This window comes from Trametes versicolor (genome assembly GCF_000271585.1).
Source record: "Trametes versicolor FP-101664 SS1 unplaced genomic scaffold TRAVEscaffold_11, whole genome shotgun sequence".
NCBI lineage: Eukaryota > Fungi > Basidiomycota > Agaricomycetes > Polyporales > Polyporaceae > Trametes > Trametes versicolor.
This window is the reverse complement of record NW_007360331.1, coordinates 1029746-1049481: the sequence shown is the minus strand read 5'-3', so window position 1 is coordinate 1049481 and position 19736 is coordinate 1029746. Positions and strand designations below refer to the sequence as shown.

General features: G+C 57.9%; 6 protein-coding genes and 1 non-coding gene across 7 annotated transcripts; 3 read left to right on the top strand and 4 right to left on the bottom strand.

Annotated features, from left to right (window-relative positions):
- Positions 1-77: 77 nt before the first annotated feature.
- Positions 78-5110, top strand: TRAVEDRAFT_23341 (uncharacterized protein; the record flags this gene model as incomplete). The annotated part of the gene is made up of 16 exons (XM_008044368.1): positions 78-88; positions 140-268; positions 319-780; positions 830-1116; positions 1167-1255; positions 1304-1532; positions 1618-1688; positions 1747-1907; positions 1959-2303; positions 2450-2491; positions 2616-2737; positions 2832-2888; positions 2969-3145; positions 3195-3262; positions 3678-4699; positions 5005-5110. 16 exons carry the CDS (start codon positions 78-80, stop codon positions 5108-5110), a joined length of 3378 nt encoding a protein of 1125 aa, XP_008042559.1.
- A 181-nt stretch (positions 5111-5291) lies between these two features.
- TRAVEDRAFT_23340 (uncharacterized protein) lies at positions 5292-7255 on the top strand (the record flags this gene model as incomplete). Its single annotated transcript, XM_008044367.1, has 5 exons — positions 5292-5387; positions 5443-5658; positions 5712-5947; positions 5998-6237; positions 6289-7255. The coding sequence occupies 5 exons, from the start codon at positions 5292-5294 to the stop codon at positions 7253-7255; spliced, it is 1755 nt and encodes a 584-aa protein (XP_008042558.1).
- A 1069-nt stretch (positions 7256-8324) lies between these two features.
- TRAVEDRAFT_154124 (cytochrome P450) lies at positions 8325-10769 on the bottom strand (the record flags this gene model as incomplete). Its single annotated transcript, XM_008044864.1, has 12 exons — positions 8325-8619; positions 8696-8743; positions 8825-8929; positions 8988-9353; positions 9409-9475; positions 9532-9761; positions 9818-9890; positions 9943-10048; positions 10110-10207; positions 10290-10425; positions 10482-10579; positions 10646-10769. The coding sequence occupies 12 exons, from the start codon at positions 10767-10769 to the stop codon at positions 8439-8441; spliced, it is 1632 nt and encodes a 543-aa protein (XP_008043055.1). The 3' UTR covers positions 8325-8438.
- A 1608-nt stretch (positions 10770-12377) lies between these two features.
- On the bottom strand, positions 12378-13431 carry TRAVEDRAFT_31280 (uncharacterized protein). The gene is made up of 5 exons (XM_008044435.1): positions 13247-13431; positions 12862-13188; positions 12729-12804; positions 12573-12670; positions 12378-12510 (listed from the first exon to the last, which is right to left on the bottom strand). Exons 1-5 carry the CDS (start codon positions 13319-13321, stop codon positions 12421-12423), a joined length of 666 nt encoding a protein of 221 aa, XP_008042626.1. The 5' UTR covers positions 13322-13431; the 3' UTR covers positions 12378-12420.
- Positions 13432-13545: 114 nt separating this feature from the next.
- TRAVEDRAFT_t190 lies at positions 13546-13619 on the top strand. Its single transcript has one exon. It is a non-coding gene; the product is annotated as a tRNA-Ile (tRNA).
- A 323-nt stretch (positions 13620-13942) lies between these two features.
- On the bottom strand, positions 13943-15463 carry TRAVEDRAFT_39764 (uncharacterized protein; the record flags this gene model as incomplete). Its single annotated transcript, XM_008044477.1, has 3 exons — positions 13943-14814; positions 15244-15273; positions 15433-15463. 3 exons carry the CDS (start codon positions 15461-15463, stop codon positions 13943-13945), a joined length of 933 nt encoding a protein of 310 aa, XP_008042668.1.
- A 151-nt stretch (positions 15464-15614) lies between these two features.
- On the bottom strand, positions 15615-19718 carry TRAVEDRAFT_173458 (calcium-transporting ATPase). Its single transcript, XM_008044863.1, has 13 exons — positions 19121-19718; positions 18822-19074; positions 18691-18772; positions 18333-18634; positions 18209-18282; positions 18013-18157; positions 17792-17953; positions 17495-17739; positions 16713-17442; positions 16515-16652; positions 16309-16461; positions 16045-16250; positions 15615-15986 (listed from the first exon to the last, which is right to left on the bottom strand). Exons 1-13 carry the CDS (start codon positions 19607-19609, stop codon positions 15681-15683), a joined length of 3285 nt encoding a protein of 1094 aa, XP_008043054.1. The 5' UTR covers positions 19610-19718; the 3' UTR covers positions 15615-15680.
- Between the last annotated feature and the right edge of the window lie 18 nt (positions 19719-19736).

The following is a 19736-nucleotide window of genomic DNA, read 5'->3' as shown; positions in this document are numbered from 1 at the left end:
CTTTTCCACGTCAAAGGGACGGCCGCTATCTTCCGCCGTTCTTGACCAAACCCCCCCACCTCCCCCGCGAACGTCTCATGTCTGAACTGTACGTCTGCGACTTCCGCATACACCTTATACTGAACCTGACCGCTTCCAGTGAGCAAAACAGCAACAACAAGCGTAAGGCGGACACATCCGTGACTTCCGTGGCCGTGAAAGCCCCGCGGTACGCCCTGCGCAAGGACGCCAACGCTCAACGGCCCAAGGGGTCTGACCCGAACGCCGTGTATGTTCATTCCCCTGTGTACCATGACTCGGCACTCACATCGTCATCAGCAAAGAGCCCTCCGCCGGGAAGCCGTCGACGCCCACCGACAATGGACAACAGCGCGAAGCCTCAACGGTTGTAGTCACCGGTACCGAAGACCGCGGGCTCATTGACAAGTCCCCGCCTGCGGACGCGAACATACCCGCTACGACCACTGACACCACCCCGAACTCTGCCCCGACCGCGCCGACAACTCCGCGTCCCGCTGCCAAGAGCCTCTCCCTCCGCACCCCTCCTCCTACTCCGGCCGTTCACCCGCCGACGGGCAGTAGCGGATCCTCTCAGACTGAGGTGAGCGACCGCGAAGTAGCGCGTTCGGGCACACTGCCTGCTTCGGACGGTGTGCGTGAGAGAGCAGACGGCGTAGGCCCTCGCACTCCACCGCCAACGCCGTCGAACCGCACGCGCCTTCCGTCTCCGGACTGGATCTTGAGTCCTTCGCGTCAGCGCTACTCGCAAGCGCTCATAACGTGCGTCCGTCTTCCTACGTCCTCTCCCCATTCACTGACGTGTTCAAAGGCGTCTGCAAAACCTGCTGGACTTGTCGGACTCCGAGAACGGCCGCTACACCATCGGCCGTCTGCCTCACAACCTGAAGTGGGGACAGACCTACGAGCAAGACGACAACCTCTACTGCCTCGACGGCAAACCGCTCCTGCTGTTGTTGGTCGGCGAAATAGAGCAAACATTTTTCAAGGACCGCGACGGCAACCTCAAGAAGTCCGTCACCGTGTACATCCGTCCCATCCGTGCGACGGATGCCACCAACGCTGCCTCTCTGCTCGCCAGCCTCACCACTTACCGCGGTACGTATCGCACTCTGCGCGTTCCACGCTGGATCTCACCCGTCTTTCAGGCCCCATAGAGAACGAGAACAAGTACCTCGGATCGATCGGCGCGAGCCGCAGCCAAACGCGGCGCGGACCGAATGCGGCTGAAAGAATGGTATGCGCTCTCTCTCACACACTTCTTCATCTCGTTGACGTCGAGCAGGTCAAGAAGTTCACTCATGCGTACGACGCCTCTGGGGGCTACGGGTCGAAGAAGAAGATGGCTGCCTTGGATTGCGATACCCTCGGGTACAAAGACGTCGTGATCATGGAAACTAACATCGCGCGCTTCCGCTGTGACCCTGCTACGGGTAAGGCGGTCTACGGAGTACGCAACTGGACGACGTGGCGTGCTTCATTCAACCTGCTCAGCGTCTGCAGACTCTCCCAGGGTACGTTCGACGATGAGTCGGACGCAGGCAGCGATCACGCAGGCGACTCCATTCTGTAGACGTCGAGGCATCTATCCACGTGTAGCTCCAATGACCTCCCGTGAACCCTGTATCCCGATTCTCGCAATTAAACCTTATCCCGCAATGCTTGAAGCGGTCAGCCTCCACTGTTTGAGCGTGAACGCAGCGGAGTACTGGCTGATAACGCCCGCAGCGTAAACGGTACACGAAAGCCACCAAGGGCACCGCATTATTGCCAGAGAGCCAGGCACATGGCATGTCACTGAACAAATACGAACTCGGGCACCTCGCCTTCTGCTCCTCGGCCCCTGCTCTTCTCCACATACAACCACTGCACCGAAGATGGCGACTACCGTAAGTACGTTGGTTTATTGTGATACATTTTCTGAAGTTCTCGTAGACCAGGACTGTCACAGCGTATCGATTCCCGAAGTGGGGGTCTGCGCATGTGTATTCGATCGCCCTTCAGCACTTCGCTATCGACGAGGGATTCGACGTTCCGCTGTTCGATAATGTCTTCACAGTCATCACCGAAGTCTCCAGCGAGCGTGTCGACGTGCAAGGGAGTGTGTTCGACGTGTTCTACGTCACAAAGACGAGCACGGGTGGGCCGAACGAAGCCCTGCTTCGCACGCCGCAGGGTCCCGCCTGGAAAGGGGAGTTGATCGTCCTGCGCCGTGCCAAGATCCATAACGGGTACGTCAATTTGCGCCGAGGCGATCGCGCCGTTGCCGCAAAGGCTGTCTTCGGGTACGTCACACCGCTGCTCACTCTCTGCCTTCCCAACCTGACGCTCTCCCCATACACAGCGTAATCAGAGACCTCAAGCGCCGCAGCGGTGGCCGTTGGAACCGAGTCTAACACTGTCTGTGGTAGAATACCGGGGACTGTTGTAGCGAATCTCAACGCCGAGTTAACACCATTAACTCCGACCCGGGGTGAGCGGACTGCGCTGACAGCAGACGAACATGATCCGCACGGGTGAGCCGTTTTTCACAATGAAAATTGCCAGATCGACGGAACGATTCTAGGTTTACGCCGTTGAACGACTTCCTGCTCTAGCCCGACCGCTGTCACCGGCGTTGTAGTCTCCGGCGAACCCTGCCGGCGGCGCTATGCTCCAAACCGGAGACCGAGATCCCCAGACAGATGTGAGGGCGAGGGCGACGTCGCTGGACGGGCGGGTATGGGGGAAAGCCCTCTGTCCTCACCATCCTGCCATCTACCCATGGACTCGCCGCTCGCCGTCCTTGCGATTGAATACCGCGTTCCCGACAGGGTACGAGAGTATGTATCTTAAAGCATTCAACTATTCAACTGCTAACCGCGGGTCAGGTACGTTGTGAACGCGCTCCGAGAGCAGGTGACCCTCGCGTCCCTTCCAAGTACCGCAAGATGGCTGTTTGTGACAGCAGACCTCGCCATTCTGTGTGAGGATGACGAGCCCGTTGTCATCAACATCTATGGCGCGATACATCGTACGAGCCTTTGTGGGTTCCGCTTTGGGGAAGACCCGCCCACCGTGCAAGTGAAGTTGTGGTCAATAGCCGACGGCAAACATACCCCCTTCCTCCTACCGAAGTGCAACCCCAGTGAGCACTCCGGCCCCAAAACGTGATCCTCCTGCTGACATGACCGCAGACAATCCCTGTATTGAGGCGTCTGTCATGTATCCGCAACCGAAAGATCCAAGGGAGGAGGAAACCAAGGTACGCGCACCGTGCCCCCTCATAGACTGCTAAACACATCGTGAACTTCAGAACCGCGGTAAATGTTTCGCCGTCTACGACGGAACAAACCACACGATCAGACCTCCCCTCCCTCTCATTCACCCAGCCTGCGTACGCGAAGGAGACATAGTCAACGCACGTTGTCACATGGTGTTGCGAGCTACTACGTCCGACGTCCCTTGCTACAAACTACACCTTGATTCCGTTGTTGTATTAGCTTTGAGCCCGGGAGAGCTGCCTGCGCCTTCCGAGCCCTAGATGCAATACACTGTGCGTTGTTGCGATTCGGACTACCTACGACAGCCACATTCCGTCAGCCGCACCCTCACATCCGCCGTCACATTGAGCATACCATCTGTATCCTGCATTTCCCTCGCCCGACGATGCTGGACAGGTGAGCATTACGATGCTGCGTGAGGAAGTAACCAACGCCATTATCTTCAGACTTCCAGACAAGGCCATGGACGTCATAGTCCGTAAACTGAGCGTCGTTAGCCTCCTGGCTCTGCGGTGCACGAACAAACGGCTATACTCCTCAGTGACTGCTGAACTGCAACGCGCGAGGGACCTACTACTCGCGCCCTACGTCGACGACACCATCTCAATGTGGGGCTTGCTCGAAGAATACAACGCTGTCGTTGGCGGGATGGCGGCCCTCGCGTTCTTCCTCCGCGACGATGACCTTCTCCCAGCTACTCTGGATGTCTATGTCAGCGACAACTACGCTCCAGGGATTGATTGGGTTCACGGGCACCTTGAGGAACTCGACCTACACTGCGTGGAGGAAAGCGAGGTGTGGGAGGAGCTGCCAGCCGGCGTCGTGAAATCCTGCGTATACAGCACCACCAGCGAGCACCTGATCCGTTTCCTTTGGACGGAATGGATGGAGAGCGTTCTGCTCCCTGCAGCGAGTAGCCCGACCACCGCTCTCGCCAACTTCGTCGGGGCGCACGTCTTCGGGTGTGGATACCCTGAGCAAACCCTACGCCGACACGGGTACACGCGAGGACGCTCGGAGCTCAGCGCTTTTGACAAAGCATACACGGACTACCTGAAGACCACGGCGGCGTTCACGTACGACGCCTTCACAGACACGGAGATGGCCGATGCGGAAGAAGAAGGACGAACCACCTACCGCTGCGCTGCAGTTGCGAACAGCTGTCCAGCGCAAGGCCGCTATTTCGGGGACAAAGGGTCGATACTACAGCTCTTCGACCCACTGAACATTGTTGAAGACCTTCAGGCGCAACATCAAGTCCCCTATGGAGTGACCGCAGTGTGGCGGTTCTGCAACGAAGACGATAGTTGCGACGGCTCATGCGCTACATCAGACAGCATACTACCACAAGGCGTAACGGCGATCTCGACGGTGCTAGTGGGGCGGTTTACGTTCCGCGCAGCATTCATTGGCTGGAGGTCGGTATGAAGAAGGCTTATACGAAGGGTTGTCAGTAACATAACGACCGGAATGGCATCTGTACACACCTTGCCCTTCACAGTTTACTTGCAAATGTTGCCCGCGAGAGGGTTACGTGTACAGGGCCACGTTGCTGGAACTCTACAGTCCGCGCACGCGATGCCTTCGTGTAAAGGGACACAGTTCCGACTGTCGTGGGCACTGGAAACGAACGCGACCGTCCTTGAGATGAGAAATCCGTGAAGTTCTGCGAAACCAGTCAGCGTCTCAGTGAACGGCTTTCGATATAACATGCGTACCCCAGGCACAAGCCTCAACGCTTTCCTCGCCTCCTGAAGGTCTCCGACGTCAACGGTGGGGGCTGGAAGAGCCGTAGGCGACATCGTCAACTGTACGGGCGCGGTTTGTGAGGGATGAAGGTGGGAGCTCCAGGGAATGAAGATCGAAGATGAGGTCGCAGAGCGCGGAACAGCTTGAGGGACGATAACCGGACACGGCCGTACGGGTGGAAAATAACCGATCGCCAGTTGCAGAGAGAGGGGAAGGTAGAAAAAATGGTACATCTCTCGACGCTACCTCCATCCCCTGCACATGTCGTCCACCATCGAGTACCAGTCGCCTCCTCCTTCGCCCCTGCTTCAGCCGGTATCCGCGGAAGGGAACCCTTACTCGTTTGGGGAGGATGTGGTACGTGGGCCGCGCGTAAGGAGCCTCTTTCACAGCGTCCTGATGCCGCCAACAGATAGAGATTGTTATGACCACCAGAATATGTGTCAAGCAGTGGGCGTTGGCCACTGTCGACGTAGAGGCCTGGTGCAGGGACCCTTGGGCGTTGGGGAGGGGAAGACGAGCTTGGATGCTGCTCGCGGACTGCGCTGAGTACACCTGGAACCTCGATTTTGCGCAGCCGTTGCGCCGCGCACCTCGTCTGCATGCATTAAACTTCCGTAGCGGAACAGTGAGTGATTATACATTCACCTGCGGACTGCATCTTCATGACGAGCGGAATAGGTGTTGATGGAATTCACGGCCGCATTCTCGGAGGACCCGTTATCCGTCACAGGGAAACCTACCGCGGTTGTGTTTGGGGATGTCACAACGTGGATACGTGACCCTGTTCCTAGTTACTACGACGACTTGTGGAAGGGATACGCACGTTGGATAACGCCGAGGCTTGAACACTCCATGGCGGATAGGGTGGTGTCCTTGTGGAAGCAGTACAACGCCGACGAGGGGCGACAGTTTACGTAGCACCGAAATACTATGAGATTGACGCTTTTCACAAACTAATCATAAGACTGGAAACCAGCAGCGGTGCGAGAGAGAACAGCGCACAAAGCGTGCTGCACGACGAGGAACGGCCTGTGGATGCACGCAGGCTGAACACCGCGTGTGCCCGGCCCTCGAATGCGTGTTTGCGCATGTTGTCAGCCAAGCGCCCGCAGTGCTACCGCTGGACGCTACTATCCACTCCTACACACGCACCTACCACGGACGTTGCCCACGAACCCGCAATGGCCACTTTCAACATAATAGGGTACGCCCGCAGGACTATCACCTCAAAGCCTCACGCTAATCGTTCATGCAGATTGCCCGTGGAGCTCATCCGCGAGATCGTGGATAACTGCGACCTGAAGACCGTGGTCGACCTCCGCGCAACCAGTCGCTTTCTCGCCGGACACTCTGAGGCCATCCTGCGGCAGGACAGAAGAGATCTACTTCGTCCCGTTTGTCAGAACCCAGACGCGCTATGGCAACACCTGAGGAACGCGAAGGCAGTGGTCGGAGGATTGGCAGCGCTCAGTTTCATTCTACGAGATCCCAGTATCCGGACGACCACGGTGGACGTCTACGTCTGCAACACCGAAGGTGATGCTCTCGAGGACCTCATTGCGAAGGACGCCAGCCTCCAACTTACGCTGCAACAATCACATGACTGGAACGTTAACGACACGCACGTGGACAGCAACAACGTCCTCCGCACTACCACCTACGCCGCTGCGTCAGGGACGACGATGAAGATACACACATCCAGGACCCTATCACCTCTCACACCAATAGCCACTGCCTGCACGACGGCGCTCATGAACTGGGTGTCACGCGATGCGTTCGCGTGCGCGTACCCTGCGTTGACGGACAACCGGCGCGCACTGGGCAGTCTTCCTTACGGCCATCACCACACCACACAGCTGCTCTTCAACCGCCTTCTGCTACACGGCTTCAGCATGAAGACACACACAGCGCAATGGGAAGACTACGCCAACACCTTGCCACCGTCCGTAGAGCCCGATCGCTACCCCTGCGCGCGTGCGCTCTACCTTTGTGTCGACCAAGGCCGCTTCTTTGGAGATCAAGGGTGTATGGTGGCGGTGTTCGAGCTCTTCAGCAACAGCCGTCGCAAGTTGCAAGCTGACCAGCAGCCGCCGTATGGCATCGGCGCCGCGTGGCGACTGATCACGACTCACAGACCCTGCAACGGTCCTTGCGTTACGCGCGATCCTGTTCTTCCCAGGAGAAGAAAGGTCATGCTGGCTGTATGGATGGCTGCGAAATAGTACGATAGATTATTATGTGTAACGGATTAAATCGAAGTGCCCTAAGACACCTTGACTGCAGACTGCGTCTTCTAAGACAGGCAGGGGTTACAGCAGCCTTTGTCGAAGGACCCGGAACGCTAGTACTCTCACGTCAGCATAACACTCGGCGCTAAATTACGTTCCCAGTCTCCCTGTGAGAAGTCTCTGGCCAAGTAGTTAGCGTTCTTGCGCATCGACCGCAACACGCACAGATCCTGTGGAATCGGACCGGCGGGTACCGCCCACACCACAAGTTGAGGGGGGGACATTCTCGGTTAGGACTTAGCACGTGATATATTCCCTTGACTAAGCCTGTGTACGCTATTGGGATTTACCCTCTATCCCTCCTCCTTGAATTAACCTCGACCCCTCTTACCTGAAATCGCCCCCCTCAACTCGAGGTGACGGTGGGTAGGAGCCTGGCTATATACGACCCCGCGGCATCATGACATTGCCACGGGCACCCCGGACACCTGCCCGACCTACTGTACGTCACTCTCGCTATTGCATGTGTTTAATGCGCGTTGCTCACACCAACGTTCGACCATGTTTTGCAGCTACTATTTACAGCTACACCCCGCCCGACGCTGGCCTGCGCGCGCGGCCGATCTCTAATGTACGCTCCTATGCACCCCTGGACTTGTGTATATTTGCGGCCGTCCGTCGCCGGGCCCACGTACGTTCCCTGTCTCTCTGTCTCCGTCTCTGCCAGGGCACTCCCAGATAGAGGGCACCTCTCTCCACCCTCCCTTTTCTTGTAGCACACTCACGCATAATGTACCCCTCGCTCTCTTTGGCTTCTTGCCATCATCTTACATCCTCGCGCTAGGCGCTATTATACACATCGGGCCCGCCTTGTGGCCGGTTTCCTGCATAGACTTTGACGTGCGGACACTTGCGAAAACACACAACATCATCGGCAAGGTAAGCACGACGGATAAAGAGGAGGAAGTACTCCGTCAATACAGCACACGCGCTAAGTGAGACGATATGAAAGTGAGAGCAAGACGAGAACGAACTAACGAGCTAACGAGCGAGAGAGGGTATCGTGAGATGCATATATCCAAGAACACAGCAGCAAAACGAAAAGAAAACGAGAGTGATACCTACCACACCCACCAGGCCCGAGATGTCCGTCTACCCGCCACCTGTCTCAAACTATTTACTCTTCCCGCGGCGCAAGCGAGATGCGGAGCGGGAGCTGCACGCCCTTGTGCAGCTCGCCCTCGAGCGTGGGCACCATGACGATCGCCTGCGTCTTGCACACGCGCGCGGCGTCCGGCGTGAGCTCGAACTGGAAGTTCGACACGAGCTCGGTCAGGAACGCCTGCACCTCGTAGATCCTGCGCGTCCGAGATCGCCGTTAGTTAGCACAGCACGAGTTGCACGCCAAGCGGGAAAGTGTATGTGGATGCTCACGCAAAACGCCACCCGATGCAGGCCCGGACGCCTCCCGCGAATGTCAGTCTGTGGGCGCGGGCGGTGTATCAGCACATGGTTCAGGATTCGGGGGGAGCTAGCAGGGTGCCCGAGCGGACAGCCACGTACAGGTTCGAGAACACGCCCACATTCGTCCCGCGCTTCGTCTTGGACGACTCGAGCCACCGGTCCGGGTTGAACACATGCGCGTCTTCGCCCCATACGTCCTTCTCCCTGCAAACAGACCGCCACTTTAGACGGTGCGACACTATACTAGAGCTGAAAGACTGACCGGTTGTACGCGCACACAGACAGAATCAGACGCAGCCCCGCGCGAATCGAAACCTCGTGCACGACCTTGCCTGTGCGCGTCGTGATCGGCTTCGACAAGGGCAGGACATCGTCGTGCAGCGACTGGCGGTACGTGTGCGGCACCGCAGGGAAGAAGCGCAGGATCTCGCGCAGGACCGCCTGCAGGTACGGCATCGCCTCAAAGTCCGCGACCGTGAAATCCGCGTCGCCGCGCGCGCGGATCGTGCGCTCCATCGCGTGCACCTCTTCGCGTAAACGCGTCTGAATGTGCGGTTGCCGCGCGAGCTCCATGAGCGCCCAACTGAGCGTGTTCGACGTCGTCTCTTGTCCAGCGAGCAGAATTGTACTGTAAAGCCCGAAGTCAGGAGGAGAAGGCGTTTTCAGGCTAAGAGGGTGCTGACCGCATTTGCGATACGATCTCGTCATGACTGAGCCTATGCGCCTCGCTTTCCGCCGCATTTGCCTTCACTGTCTCGCTGACATCAGCCGCGCATTTCTATGAGGCCCGGTGAGGTTGAACTCACCGAGAATGCTCATGACGTCGCGGTTGCCCTTGCCCATCATGAGTGCTTCCGTCTTCATGTCGAGGAGCTGGTTCGCGACCTTGTGGGCTGCAACGCGGTTGAAGCGCGCTTTATCAAGACCTTTGCCCGGAAGGCGGTCGTACAGGAACTCTTGGATGCGCATCGGCACGTAGTGCGCGATATTTTGCATGAAGATCTTGGCATTAGACGGTGCGGAGAAGATGGTGGCGCTGCAAAGTACGAAGTGAGTCTGGGTTGGGGTGATACTGATGGAAAACGGTCTTACACTAGATTGCTGTAGGCCTTGCCCAGCTCACTCGCTTCGTCGTCAAGCACGCCAAGCTTGTAGTCGAATGCAGCTGGAGGTACCTGCATGAGCACGACAAACTGCGCGTGATGATGGATGCATACCTTCGCCGATAGCTTCTAACGTTGCGGGTGCAACGTCCTCATGCACGTTGACCGTGACCGAGCCTGCCGACTGGCCAGTCAACAAGTCCTTCCATTTCAAGGTGACCTGTTACCCAAGCAGGGCTATCAGTAGAAGTTCTTCTCCGTCGATCAATGATGAACCGTACCTGCTCGGCGTAGTGTCGGAAGACAGGCAGGAGAGCCTTCGACTCGGGCATCCCGAAGGCCGGGAGCATGACCTTCCGCTGACGCTTGTGCACGTCACCTAATCTCCAGCATATGAGAACCACTCGGTGCGCATGGCAGGAGACGCCAAAGTGCTCCGCAGGAAGCCACCCCATTCGCACCTTCTGCCCACGTTAGCCCCGTGTCGCCGATGAGGCGGGACAGGATGCGCCGCTCCGGCTGCTTCGGAAAGTTGTACCCCGACGTCTGATAGACGTACTGCAATGCCTTGGGGTCCGATATCCACAGCATGTCCTCCTGCACATCCCGACATCAGCACTCGCAGCAGTGACATACGCAGCGCACACACGCACGCCGAACGGCGCCTTCACGCGCACTATCCCGCCAAACTCGGCCTGCCATTTGAAGTCGGTCTCCCCGGCCTGTTCCTGGAATAGTTCAGGAAGGTGTCCTGCAACCTCTCGCTTGTCAGCCACCGCCTTCGCCGCAGACGCGCAGGAGCATCAAGCGTGCTTACCGAGCCAGAACGACGTCGACTCCGGGCCCGGGATGTGCGAGATTGACGGGCGGGTCAGGAAGCGATAAATAGAGTAAACGAGCGAGAGTCCACCGAGGATGGCCGTGAGCAGCAGAGTCCCCATGTTGGCGATCAGTTGCGGTGGTGTTGTCCGGGGAGTAAGCGTAAGTACAGGTCGATAAGAGCAGCGGCGGCGGGGTGAGAACGCATGCACTTCTTATATGTGTGGGAGCGGCGGCAGAACCATCTCGGCCCACCCGTGGGCCAGTCGTGACGCACCCTGGCAGGAACGCTAATCATGCATACCCGACTCTCCGTCGCGGTAATGGGCCCGCGTCGTGCAGTGGCGGGCGCGTTTTACCATAAGCGAAATGGGGGCGAGTCGAACGGCGAACAGCGCAGGCTGCGACACACAGCTGTGCCAAAGCAGAGTTTCGCTGCCCCCGCGTGCGCCCTAACGTCGTGCATTAGCGGCCGTGCGGCAGATCCCGATCATAACTCGTAATGAAGGCTTACGCCGTGTTTCTTGACGCGATTGGCCACCGCCCGAGGCGACCGCGCGCGGTTCTCATGTGCCCACGCAAAAGGCTGAACAAGCCGGGGTTCCCGTCGCGAAGCCCCGCAAAAGAAGGCGAACCCTGGGGAACCCGCGCCGGAGGCCCTCTCGCGGAGTTCCTGTGCCATCTCGTGGTGCGAGCGTTGCGCGCGCTGGGAAACAGGCCGGAGTTGCAAGCGCCACATGAACCTGAGGATGCCGTACGTTGGACTGACGAGAAGTCGCCGTGGTGGCGCGCAGCACTGGCAAATTGGTAATCGCGATATCACGGCACCGACTTCGTGCCTTCCCCGCGGCATCCATTTACTGATATTGAGGCACGCCACGGACCCGATTGTGGAGGGCCTGGAACGACGCCGCGACGCAGCAGTAAGAAGCCGCCAACATCGACACGTCGGTCTGTCTGCGTATGGCCTCCCAACGGAATTGAGGCTGCTGGGCAAGCCTGGAGGGCAATGTCGCGGGTTTAAGGCGTGTCTTAAAATGGCGAACTCCGAGGATATGCATCCTCATGTCGCGACGGGAGCGGATGACTGTGGCTTGATGAAGGGGCATTGGTGCGCCTTGCGAGATTTTCGGCCATCCTTAGCACTGCGCATGCGACGTGACGAGCGGTCTATTCGGAACTAATGTTACGCTCACTTTTGGGTTGGACTCTTGCTTGATATATATCATAGGACGATCGACGGTACCCTGTACAGGTCCGGCTTGAACTTACACCGTGCGTGACACTCTCGGCCGATAAGTCGAGACGGGAACAGGTGCGGCCGGGAAACAGTGGGTGATGGTTGGTGCACCTTGCGCGACTTCCCGGTGCCACTGACGATACTGCGCACTGAACGTAACATTCCTAGCGTCACCCTGGGGATGTGTTGCCAGGGAATCCTGTAGGTGTGCCATTGAGCGTTCGGTTTGAGGTTGAAATATTGCCAGACTCACCGGTTGGCTGAATGTCTGGTTGGTGTGTCCTGTAGGACGATCAAACCGATGTCCAAAGTTAGCACAAGAGCGTACGTGAGACCGCGTTCTACCAGAACGTGATGACGGGCGGCGACTTGCTGAACCACCTTGACATGGAAAATACGTGAACGAAAATATCTCGCGTCGAAGAGGGACACCAAAGCAAGTGGTATTGATACAACAAATGGAGAGCACGTTAGATAGCGCTGCAGGTGGGTGATGTACAGGGTATAGCGGGTGCGTGTCGGTGAAAGCAAGATTACACGGTGAGCCGTAGGATAGCATTTTGGGCGATAATTTCAGGGGATGTAAGTGGCCTGCCGGCGCGCACGTAGGCAAGGCGCAGTTCCTGCACGGAATGAAGGGGGCCGAATAAGGAGCTTTCGGCGCGAATCGAGGTAGAGGACGTACCTCGAAGCTGTGCTGGTCATAGGGAGGCATACTGTTGATGCTCTGTATGCTGTCTGGTGGGACTTGAGATAGTAAAGGCGCGGCTGGGAGCAGGGGCGCTGTGAACACGTCCATTAACATGAGCGCAAGAGTCATTTGAATACCCGCGTTACTCACGACGTTGAACTTGCGGTGGCGGCACAGGGGTATCCGCATACTTCTTGCCCGCCTTATAGGCCTCTGCTCGCAATTCCTAGCGGGTAGATCCGTCGGCAACCGCGCCCGAGAATGTATACGAAGCAGTGCGCACCTCAAATGACCATTTGGAATACTCCGTCTGCGTCACTATAGAGTGAAAGAACGTCTCGCTGCCATATTCCTCCACCCTCGTGGGCACGAATGCCTGCGCTATAAAGTTTGGCGGTGCAGTCAAGGGTGACGGAGATATAGGCGTCGCGGAGCTTGTCGACGGAGTGATGATTCCGTTCACCACTGCTTCTGCTTCAACCAATGGCTCAAATATCGGCGGGAGCCCGAGGGCAGCTCGCTGCTGGGGATCCGTCGGCACGAGCGGCGAAGGAACAGGCGGTTTTCCGGTCGCCTGGTACGCTTTGAGATAATCAAGGAACCGCCTTTCCTGGTCGGTGAGATAGAAAGGTGGAGGGGATGATGAACAAAAACTGGGAGGAGTTTACCTCGAAGCTCTCGTCTTTGTCGCCGCGAGTGGCGGGGACGTTCATGTACACCATAGGCCTCGTCGGTGCAGCCATGATTGCGAGTGAAGCTAGCCAGCCAGCAGGTTAGAGCAGTAGCGCAACAGACGAATATCTCTGATAGAGTGGGCTGGAGAAGTGGTCTAGGGTGAGCGGGTGCAACCAAGATGGCGGCGAAGGTCCAAGGGCAGAAGTTGTCCGAGCCGCTGCGCTCTGGCGACGAAGTCCAACGGCACACCTGCATTGACATCGATTTGTAGAGCAGTGATAGGCCTATTATTGGCCGACTAGCTCAGTTGGTTAGAGCGTGGTGCTAATAACGCCAAGGTCGTCGGTTCGATCCCGGCGTTGGCCACTTTTTTAAATCTGTTGCTTCCCACCACGCCAGAGCCTCGACATCGATGAGCGCTACACAACCACTGTTCTTGCATGGTAAACATACCCTCAGAAGAACGCGAAACTCTCAAGTATGGACGATTTTCCGTTCCCCAAAGTCCTGAATATGGGGAATATGTATCATTTTCTTCCAATGTTACTGGGCGTGCAAATACTGTCCAATAATGATACAAACAGCGATGGTATACACAAGTGGGTAACAATACAAGTGGTGATGTTGTACAGCGGCGTGCCCCGGGCATGCGTGGGGTATGTCTCGACCACAGCAGCGCAGGACAGCCTCTACCGCTTGGCTGCAGGCACGATGGCGGAGAGCCACGACCACGACCGTGCGATCTTCTCGACCCGCTCGATCTCGTCCCCCGACACCTCGCCCTTCCACACGCTCAACACGGTCTCCTCCTCGTCGATGCAGCGCAGGATCGCCTCCGTGCCCTGGTCCGCGACGAATGACAGGTAGCAGCCGACGAGCGCCATCGCGTCCGTGGGGCGTCCGTGCGGGGTGACGACGAGCACGCGGATCGCGCTCTGCTCGGGCATCGCCGCGATGCTCTGCGGCATGCACTCCGCGATGAAGTCGCGCGCGCCGCGGAGCTGCGCGTCGGTGAGCGCGAGTGCGGCCCTTCCCTTGGGTTTGCGCGTGGACTCGGGGAGGGTGAGGTGCAGGCGCTGCACGCTGCCGACCCAGCTGCGTTCGATGGTGGCGGTGGCGGCGTAGGCGATCTCGACGACGTGAGAGAACCCCTTCTCGTATGACCGGTCCTCCTGAGCGAAGGCGACCCAGAGCGCGGGGATTATCGCCTGGAGACGGGGCTCACCCGACTTGGGTGGGTCGAACGCGTACGCCGGGGTGTGGTAGGGGAGGGGCTGCGCGGTGGCAGGCTTGCGGGGCTCGGGCGCCGCGGCAGCGGGTTGCTTGTCGTGGAAGTTCGCGAAGCAGGTCTTCGGATTCCGGCGGCGCGGGAGGTGGTTGCGGTGAGGCTGCAGGTGGCCCTTCGGTGACCACGGCCCGGGAACCTTCGACGACTTGAAGGCGAGGGCGGGGTTATCGATGTGCAGCGTGAGGCTCACCCCACAGCGTTCCCGGAGGGGTTGGCGAATGACGGGCGCTGGTGGTGGGAACACCGTGAGCGGGCTGGAGGGGTACAACGCATCTGGGCGCGACTTGCTCGGAATGGCAAGAGGGGCGAGAGTGATAGCGGCGGCGGACATGGACTAGTTGAAGGGGTGTGGTGGATGGTGGTGGATAGTGGGTGGGTGGCGAGTAATGCTGGTGGTCGATAAGACAAGTCGATTGTCGATGTGGCGAAGTCGCAGACTTGGGCACGAATGCGGTTTGAGTTGAGTTGAGCTGAGATGCGATGAGATGATTGGGGAGCAAGGGTGAGGTGAGGCAGGGTTTAAGTAAGTTCAGACATGCGGAACAGTGGCTAAGAAGAAGCGGACGCCACGAGGCGGATGTTCGAGGGTGATAGGGAAGGCACTTCAAAGGGCGATTGTCGTGTCTGCGGATATGCTGTTCGCGAGGCAGTCCTATGCCCTCGGTTAGTAAGTTTGGGAAACTCGCGGTGGGGTTCCGTCACCACGAGGAGGCGGGTCGACGACTTGTGCAGCTATTGGCCGATATCCGCAAAGTCAACAGTGGCAGAGGAACCAGCAAGTTCCTTCCGTTTTACGAGAACATAGACATTACCGAGTAATGGTCGGTCCGAATTCGAAGAGCGGATGTGGGATGGGGTGGACGGATTTCGGATCGGTCGAGCGCTGTGAACGGTGAGCGGGAGTGGAAGACGGAGTTGCCATATCAGGAATGTCGGCACGGCTGGCACAGCCTTGGATGGCGCGGTCGTCGGTTCGACTACCGCTTTTGCCAGTCCTTTTGGGCCGATTCGCGTCGTTCATCGTTGCTGCTTAGTCGCGGCTGCACAAAGAGAAAGGTTATTGCAGTCTCCTGGCTGGGTCCAAGGTCCAAAAATCATCCAGAAAGCAAACATATATTACCAGAATCTATATACTCCCCTCATGCCAGTTCCTCAACCGTGCTAGAGAATGTGATCGAAGCGTTCAGCTTGCGCTCATACCGTCGCCGCGCCTCGTGCAATGTCGCGGATACACCAGCGAGCGCAAGAAGCGTGAACAGGTCCGCTAAGCCGAGCGCCTCCGTCTGGAACACGCTCTGGAGGAGCGGCGCGTAGATGAGCGCGAGCTGAACGAAGAACGACGTTGACACCGTCGTCACGAGCATCCGATTCTGCGTAAGGCCACATCCGAGCCCGCGGTTCTGCACCGCAGATACGAGATCGAGGAAGACGAAGCAGGTGAAGGTCTGTACGGCGAGGGGCGGTGTTAGGCGCTGAGTACGGTGGATGACGAGACGGGCTTACCATCGTCTGCTCTCGCCGCGACATACCCTGTTCGTCCGCGAGGGCGTAGACGTAGACAAACAGAGTGCCGATGACGATGATCGATGCGGAGAAGAGCACGCGGTAGATGAGGCGTTGACTGATGATCGGCGCATCCTTCTTTCTCGGAGGCCTGCGCATGACCTGCGGGTCGACGGGATCGACGCCTAGCGACTGACTTGGAGGGCCTAGGGACATGTCAGTAAACGCAGCCGGCGCCCCGCAGCAGCACAGTGTGAAACTGACCGTCCATAAGGATGTTGATGAAGAGGATCTGCATGGCGTTCAGGGGGTTACTCAGGCCGAAGAGGGTGGAGAGGGTGATCAGCGTCAGCGCCGCGCACGCCGTGCTGAGCTGGAAGGAGAGGAAGTTCTGGATGTTGTGGAAGATGGATTTGCCTTCACACGAATGATCAGCCCATCTCACAGGGATACTGAAAGACGAGACGCACCTTCCTCCACAGCTGGCAAGATAGTCGTAAAGTTGTCGTCGACGAGAATCATATCGGCCGCCTCCTTCGCCACATCCGTCCCGCTCTTGCCCATGGAGACACCGATATCTGCCATCTTTAGTGCAGGTGCATCGTTCACTACAGAGACATTGCGCAGTCAGCGGAGGCACCAACGGACATGGAACCAGGACCACTGACCTCCGTCTCCCGTCATAGCGACAACCGCACCCCGCGACTGGAACGCCTCTACAATCGCCATCTTGTGCTTCGGAGTCGTCCGCGCGAACACGCTTACGCCCCCTACCATCTCCCGTAGCTGCTGCTTGCTCATCCGGTCAATAGCCCGACCCGTCAAGCACCCGCTGTTCCCCGTGCCCACACGCAGGCCAAGTGCGCGCGCGATAGACAGCGCAGTCTCCTCCGCGTCACCCGTGATCATCACGACCTGCACCCCGCCGGTCTGCAGCAGGCTGATCGCGTCCGCAACACCCTTGCGGGGAGGGTCGAGCATCGCCTGAAACCCGACAAACACGAGATTCGACTTGTCGTTGGCACCGAGCATAGAGCTCGGGGTTCCTGCGCGGCTAGCAGCGAGGGACGGGGGTGCGCTGGAAGCCGGGGTCTCCACAGCGCCATAGCCGTATGCAACAGCGATTACACGCAGGCCGCGCGACGCGGTCGTTTGCGCCTTGGTAAGGACGACGCTGCGGGTGTTCGCGTCGAGTGCTGGGGTGGAGTCGTCCGAGACGTAGTAGAACTTGCAGCGATCGAGGATGGCGTCGATGGAACCCTTGATGTAGTACATCTCGCGGGCCGCACCGTTTACCGCCATGCCGTTCAAGGACGGGGAGGAGGCACCGTGCACGCCGCTGACCGCCATGTACTTCCGTTCGGAGCTGAAAGGCAGTTCCGATTGCCGCGTGAAGTCCTGCGGAGCTACTGTTAGTTACTTCCAGCGATGCAGTATGCGTTCGACGTGCCTGACGTTGGTCGGTCAAGCCAAAGAGCGGAAGGACGTTCAAGAGGGCGACGTCGGTCGATTGGCCAACATACTCCCCCTCCTCGTTCTTCACCGCATTGTTGCATAACGCTCCGATGGCGAGTGTTTTGTGTAAAGACGGGCTAACATGTACACTGGGCGCAACGGGCGAGTGGTGGTCAAGCGTGATGGTCTCGTCGACCGAGTAGACTTCTGTCACCGTCTGCTCGTTCTTCGTGAGCGTGCCTAGAAGGTGGGCGTTAGCTACCTGTAATGTCATCTAGGCACACCGACGTACCAGTCTTGTCCGAGCAAATGACCGACACCGAACCGAGCGCCTCGACCGAGTGCAGCTTCTTGACTATCGCCTTGCGTTTTGACATTCTCAGCACACCTAGCGCAAGAGTGACTGTGGTGACGATGGGCAACCCTTCTGGGATTGCTGCAACTGCCAGCGATACTGTACTTCACAATCATCAGGCTGTCCTAGCACATATGGGTCGGAATACGCCGACGTACCTCCGATGGTGAACATCTCCAGCCATGACCGCTTCTGGATGACGCCTATGAGACAGATTATGCCAATGATGCCAAATGACAGCAAGGACAAGTTCTTCGCAAGCTCGTCCATGCTCAGTTGCAGAGGTGTCCGCTTCTCCTCAACCTGTTTAAGGAGTTGATAACGCGCTCTTGAAGAACCACTAGTACTGCCTACCTCTTGCATCATGGAGAAGATCATACCAAACTCTGTTTGGGTCCCAGTTGCAATAACGACGCCGGCACCCCGACCTGGATGACGTATGAGAGTTGCATTACCCTCACAGACAGCTCTGGCTTACCATTGCGTACCAAGGTACCCATGTACGCAATGCATGAGCGTTCCGCCAATGCTACTGCTTCCGCGGGTGCTATATGCCCGTTGCTATGGCCATTCGCATAGCCGTTCGCGGAGCTGACCATAGCACACGTCTCCGTGTCTTTGCGACGCGTCGTAGTCTCGCCGGTCAAGCTGCTCTCGTCTATCTCTAGGTCCACGGCGGAGATCAGACGCACGTCCGCAGGTATACGGTCTCCGGTGGTGAAGGTCACGATGTCCCCCGGGACAAGCTCGTTAGCGAGCATATGAAGGGGTTTTCCATCACTGCTCGTAGCCGTGTGAGTGCGTGCACTTTGCAGGTTCATTGCATAACAGCGCACCGTATGAGATGGCAGTGATGTGGGACTAGTTTGTTCAGGGCTTCTAAACTCTTCTCTGAGCGTTGTTCTTGAACGAAGCCCACTAGTAGGTGTCAGCAAGCGTACCACAGTAGTGATGCGTTCCAACGTACCAGTCAACACGATGAGTACCGCGACAGTAATACTGACTGAATCGTCTATGTTTCCCATGACAGCGCTGACTATAGCGCTTCCGCACAGCAATAGTATGAGCGGGTTCTCATATATTGTCTTCGCGAACTTTATGAGGACAGGTTCTGGTGTTGACACCGTGAACTCGTTGTATCCGTGCTTGGCCAGCAGCTCTTGCACTCGCCGCGAGGACAGGCCGTCCGTGGCGGATGTTACAAAGTGCGCAAGGGTGTCCTTTGCATTGTCAGACAAGATTATACTCAATAATATGATGACGCACCTGTATTGAGCTGTGCGCGAAGGTCGCGGACGCGCTCTCCTTGTGTACCACACGTTCGTCTCTGTGCGTGGGCAGGCGTTCGTACTGGTCGCGCTCCGTGAACGCGGACACAACTCTCCCTCCTGTCCTGTCCCACAACCCCCTTGCGCCCTCTGTCTCGACCACATTACGGAGCTCACCCAGAGTATTGATACTCGTCCCAGGAGGTGGTGGTGGAAGTCCAAGTGGTCCCTCTAGCGTATGTCTCCTCAGTGTTGTACTGTACGCAAAGTGCGCGCCCGCGTCAGGCATAGTCGGTTGAGGCTCTTCATGGTGATCGCCAGAGAAGTGTGAGAAGTACGCGGAGGCAGGGGGAGACTCGCTTCTGTAGTTTGTGAATGCAGGGGAGCGGGGGTTCGCAGAGAACCGCGCGCGCGCCGAGGTGGACGCATTCGAAGGAGGCGGTTCATTGTGGTCCGGACGTGGTGAACGCTTCCTCTCCAGAGCCATGGCGTTGCGGTGGTCCTAGCTTGTGACCCGCAGGGGGTTCGGCGATGTCAAGTGTGGGCACACAGGCTCGCGCGCAGAGGTCGGACACAGTACGTAGCACCAGCCCAAGCGGTACGAGTGAGCCCAA

Coding starts and splice junctions, on each gene's coding strand:
- TRAVEDRAFT_31280 (XM_008044435.1), bottom strand. CDS start 13,321: ATGGCTGCACCGACGAGGCCTATGGTGTACATGAACGTCCCCGCCACT. Junction 13,189..13,246: donor ACAAAGACGAGAGCTTCGAG/GTAAACTCCTCC, acceptor CTCACCGACCAG/GAAAGGCGGTTCCTTGATTA. Junction 12,671..12,728: donor GCCACCGCAAGTTCAACGTC/GTGAGTAACGCG, acceptor ACGTGTTCACAG/CGCCCCTGCTCCCAGCCGCG.
- TRAVEDRAFT_173458 (XM_008044863.1), bottom strand. CDS start 19,609: ATGGCTCTGGAGAGGAAGCGTTCACCACGTCCGGACCACAATGAACCG. Junction 19,075..19,120: donor TCGCGCACAGCTCAATACAG/GTGCGTCATCAT, acceptor GACAATGCAAAG/GACACCCTTGCGCACTTTGT. Junction 17,954..18,012: donor GGAGATGTTCACCATCGGAG/GTACGTCGGCGT, acceptor TGTGAAGTACAG/TATCGCTGGCAGTTGCAGCA.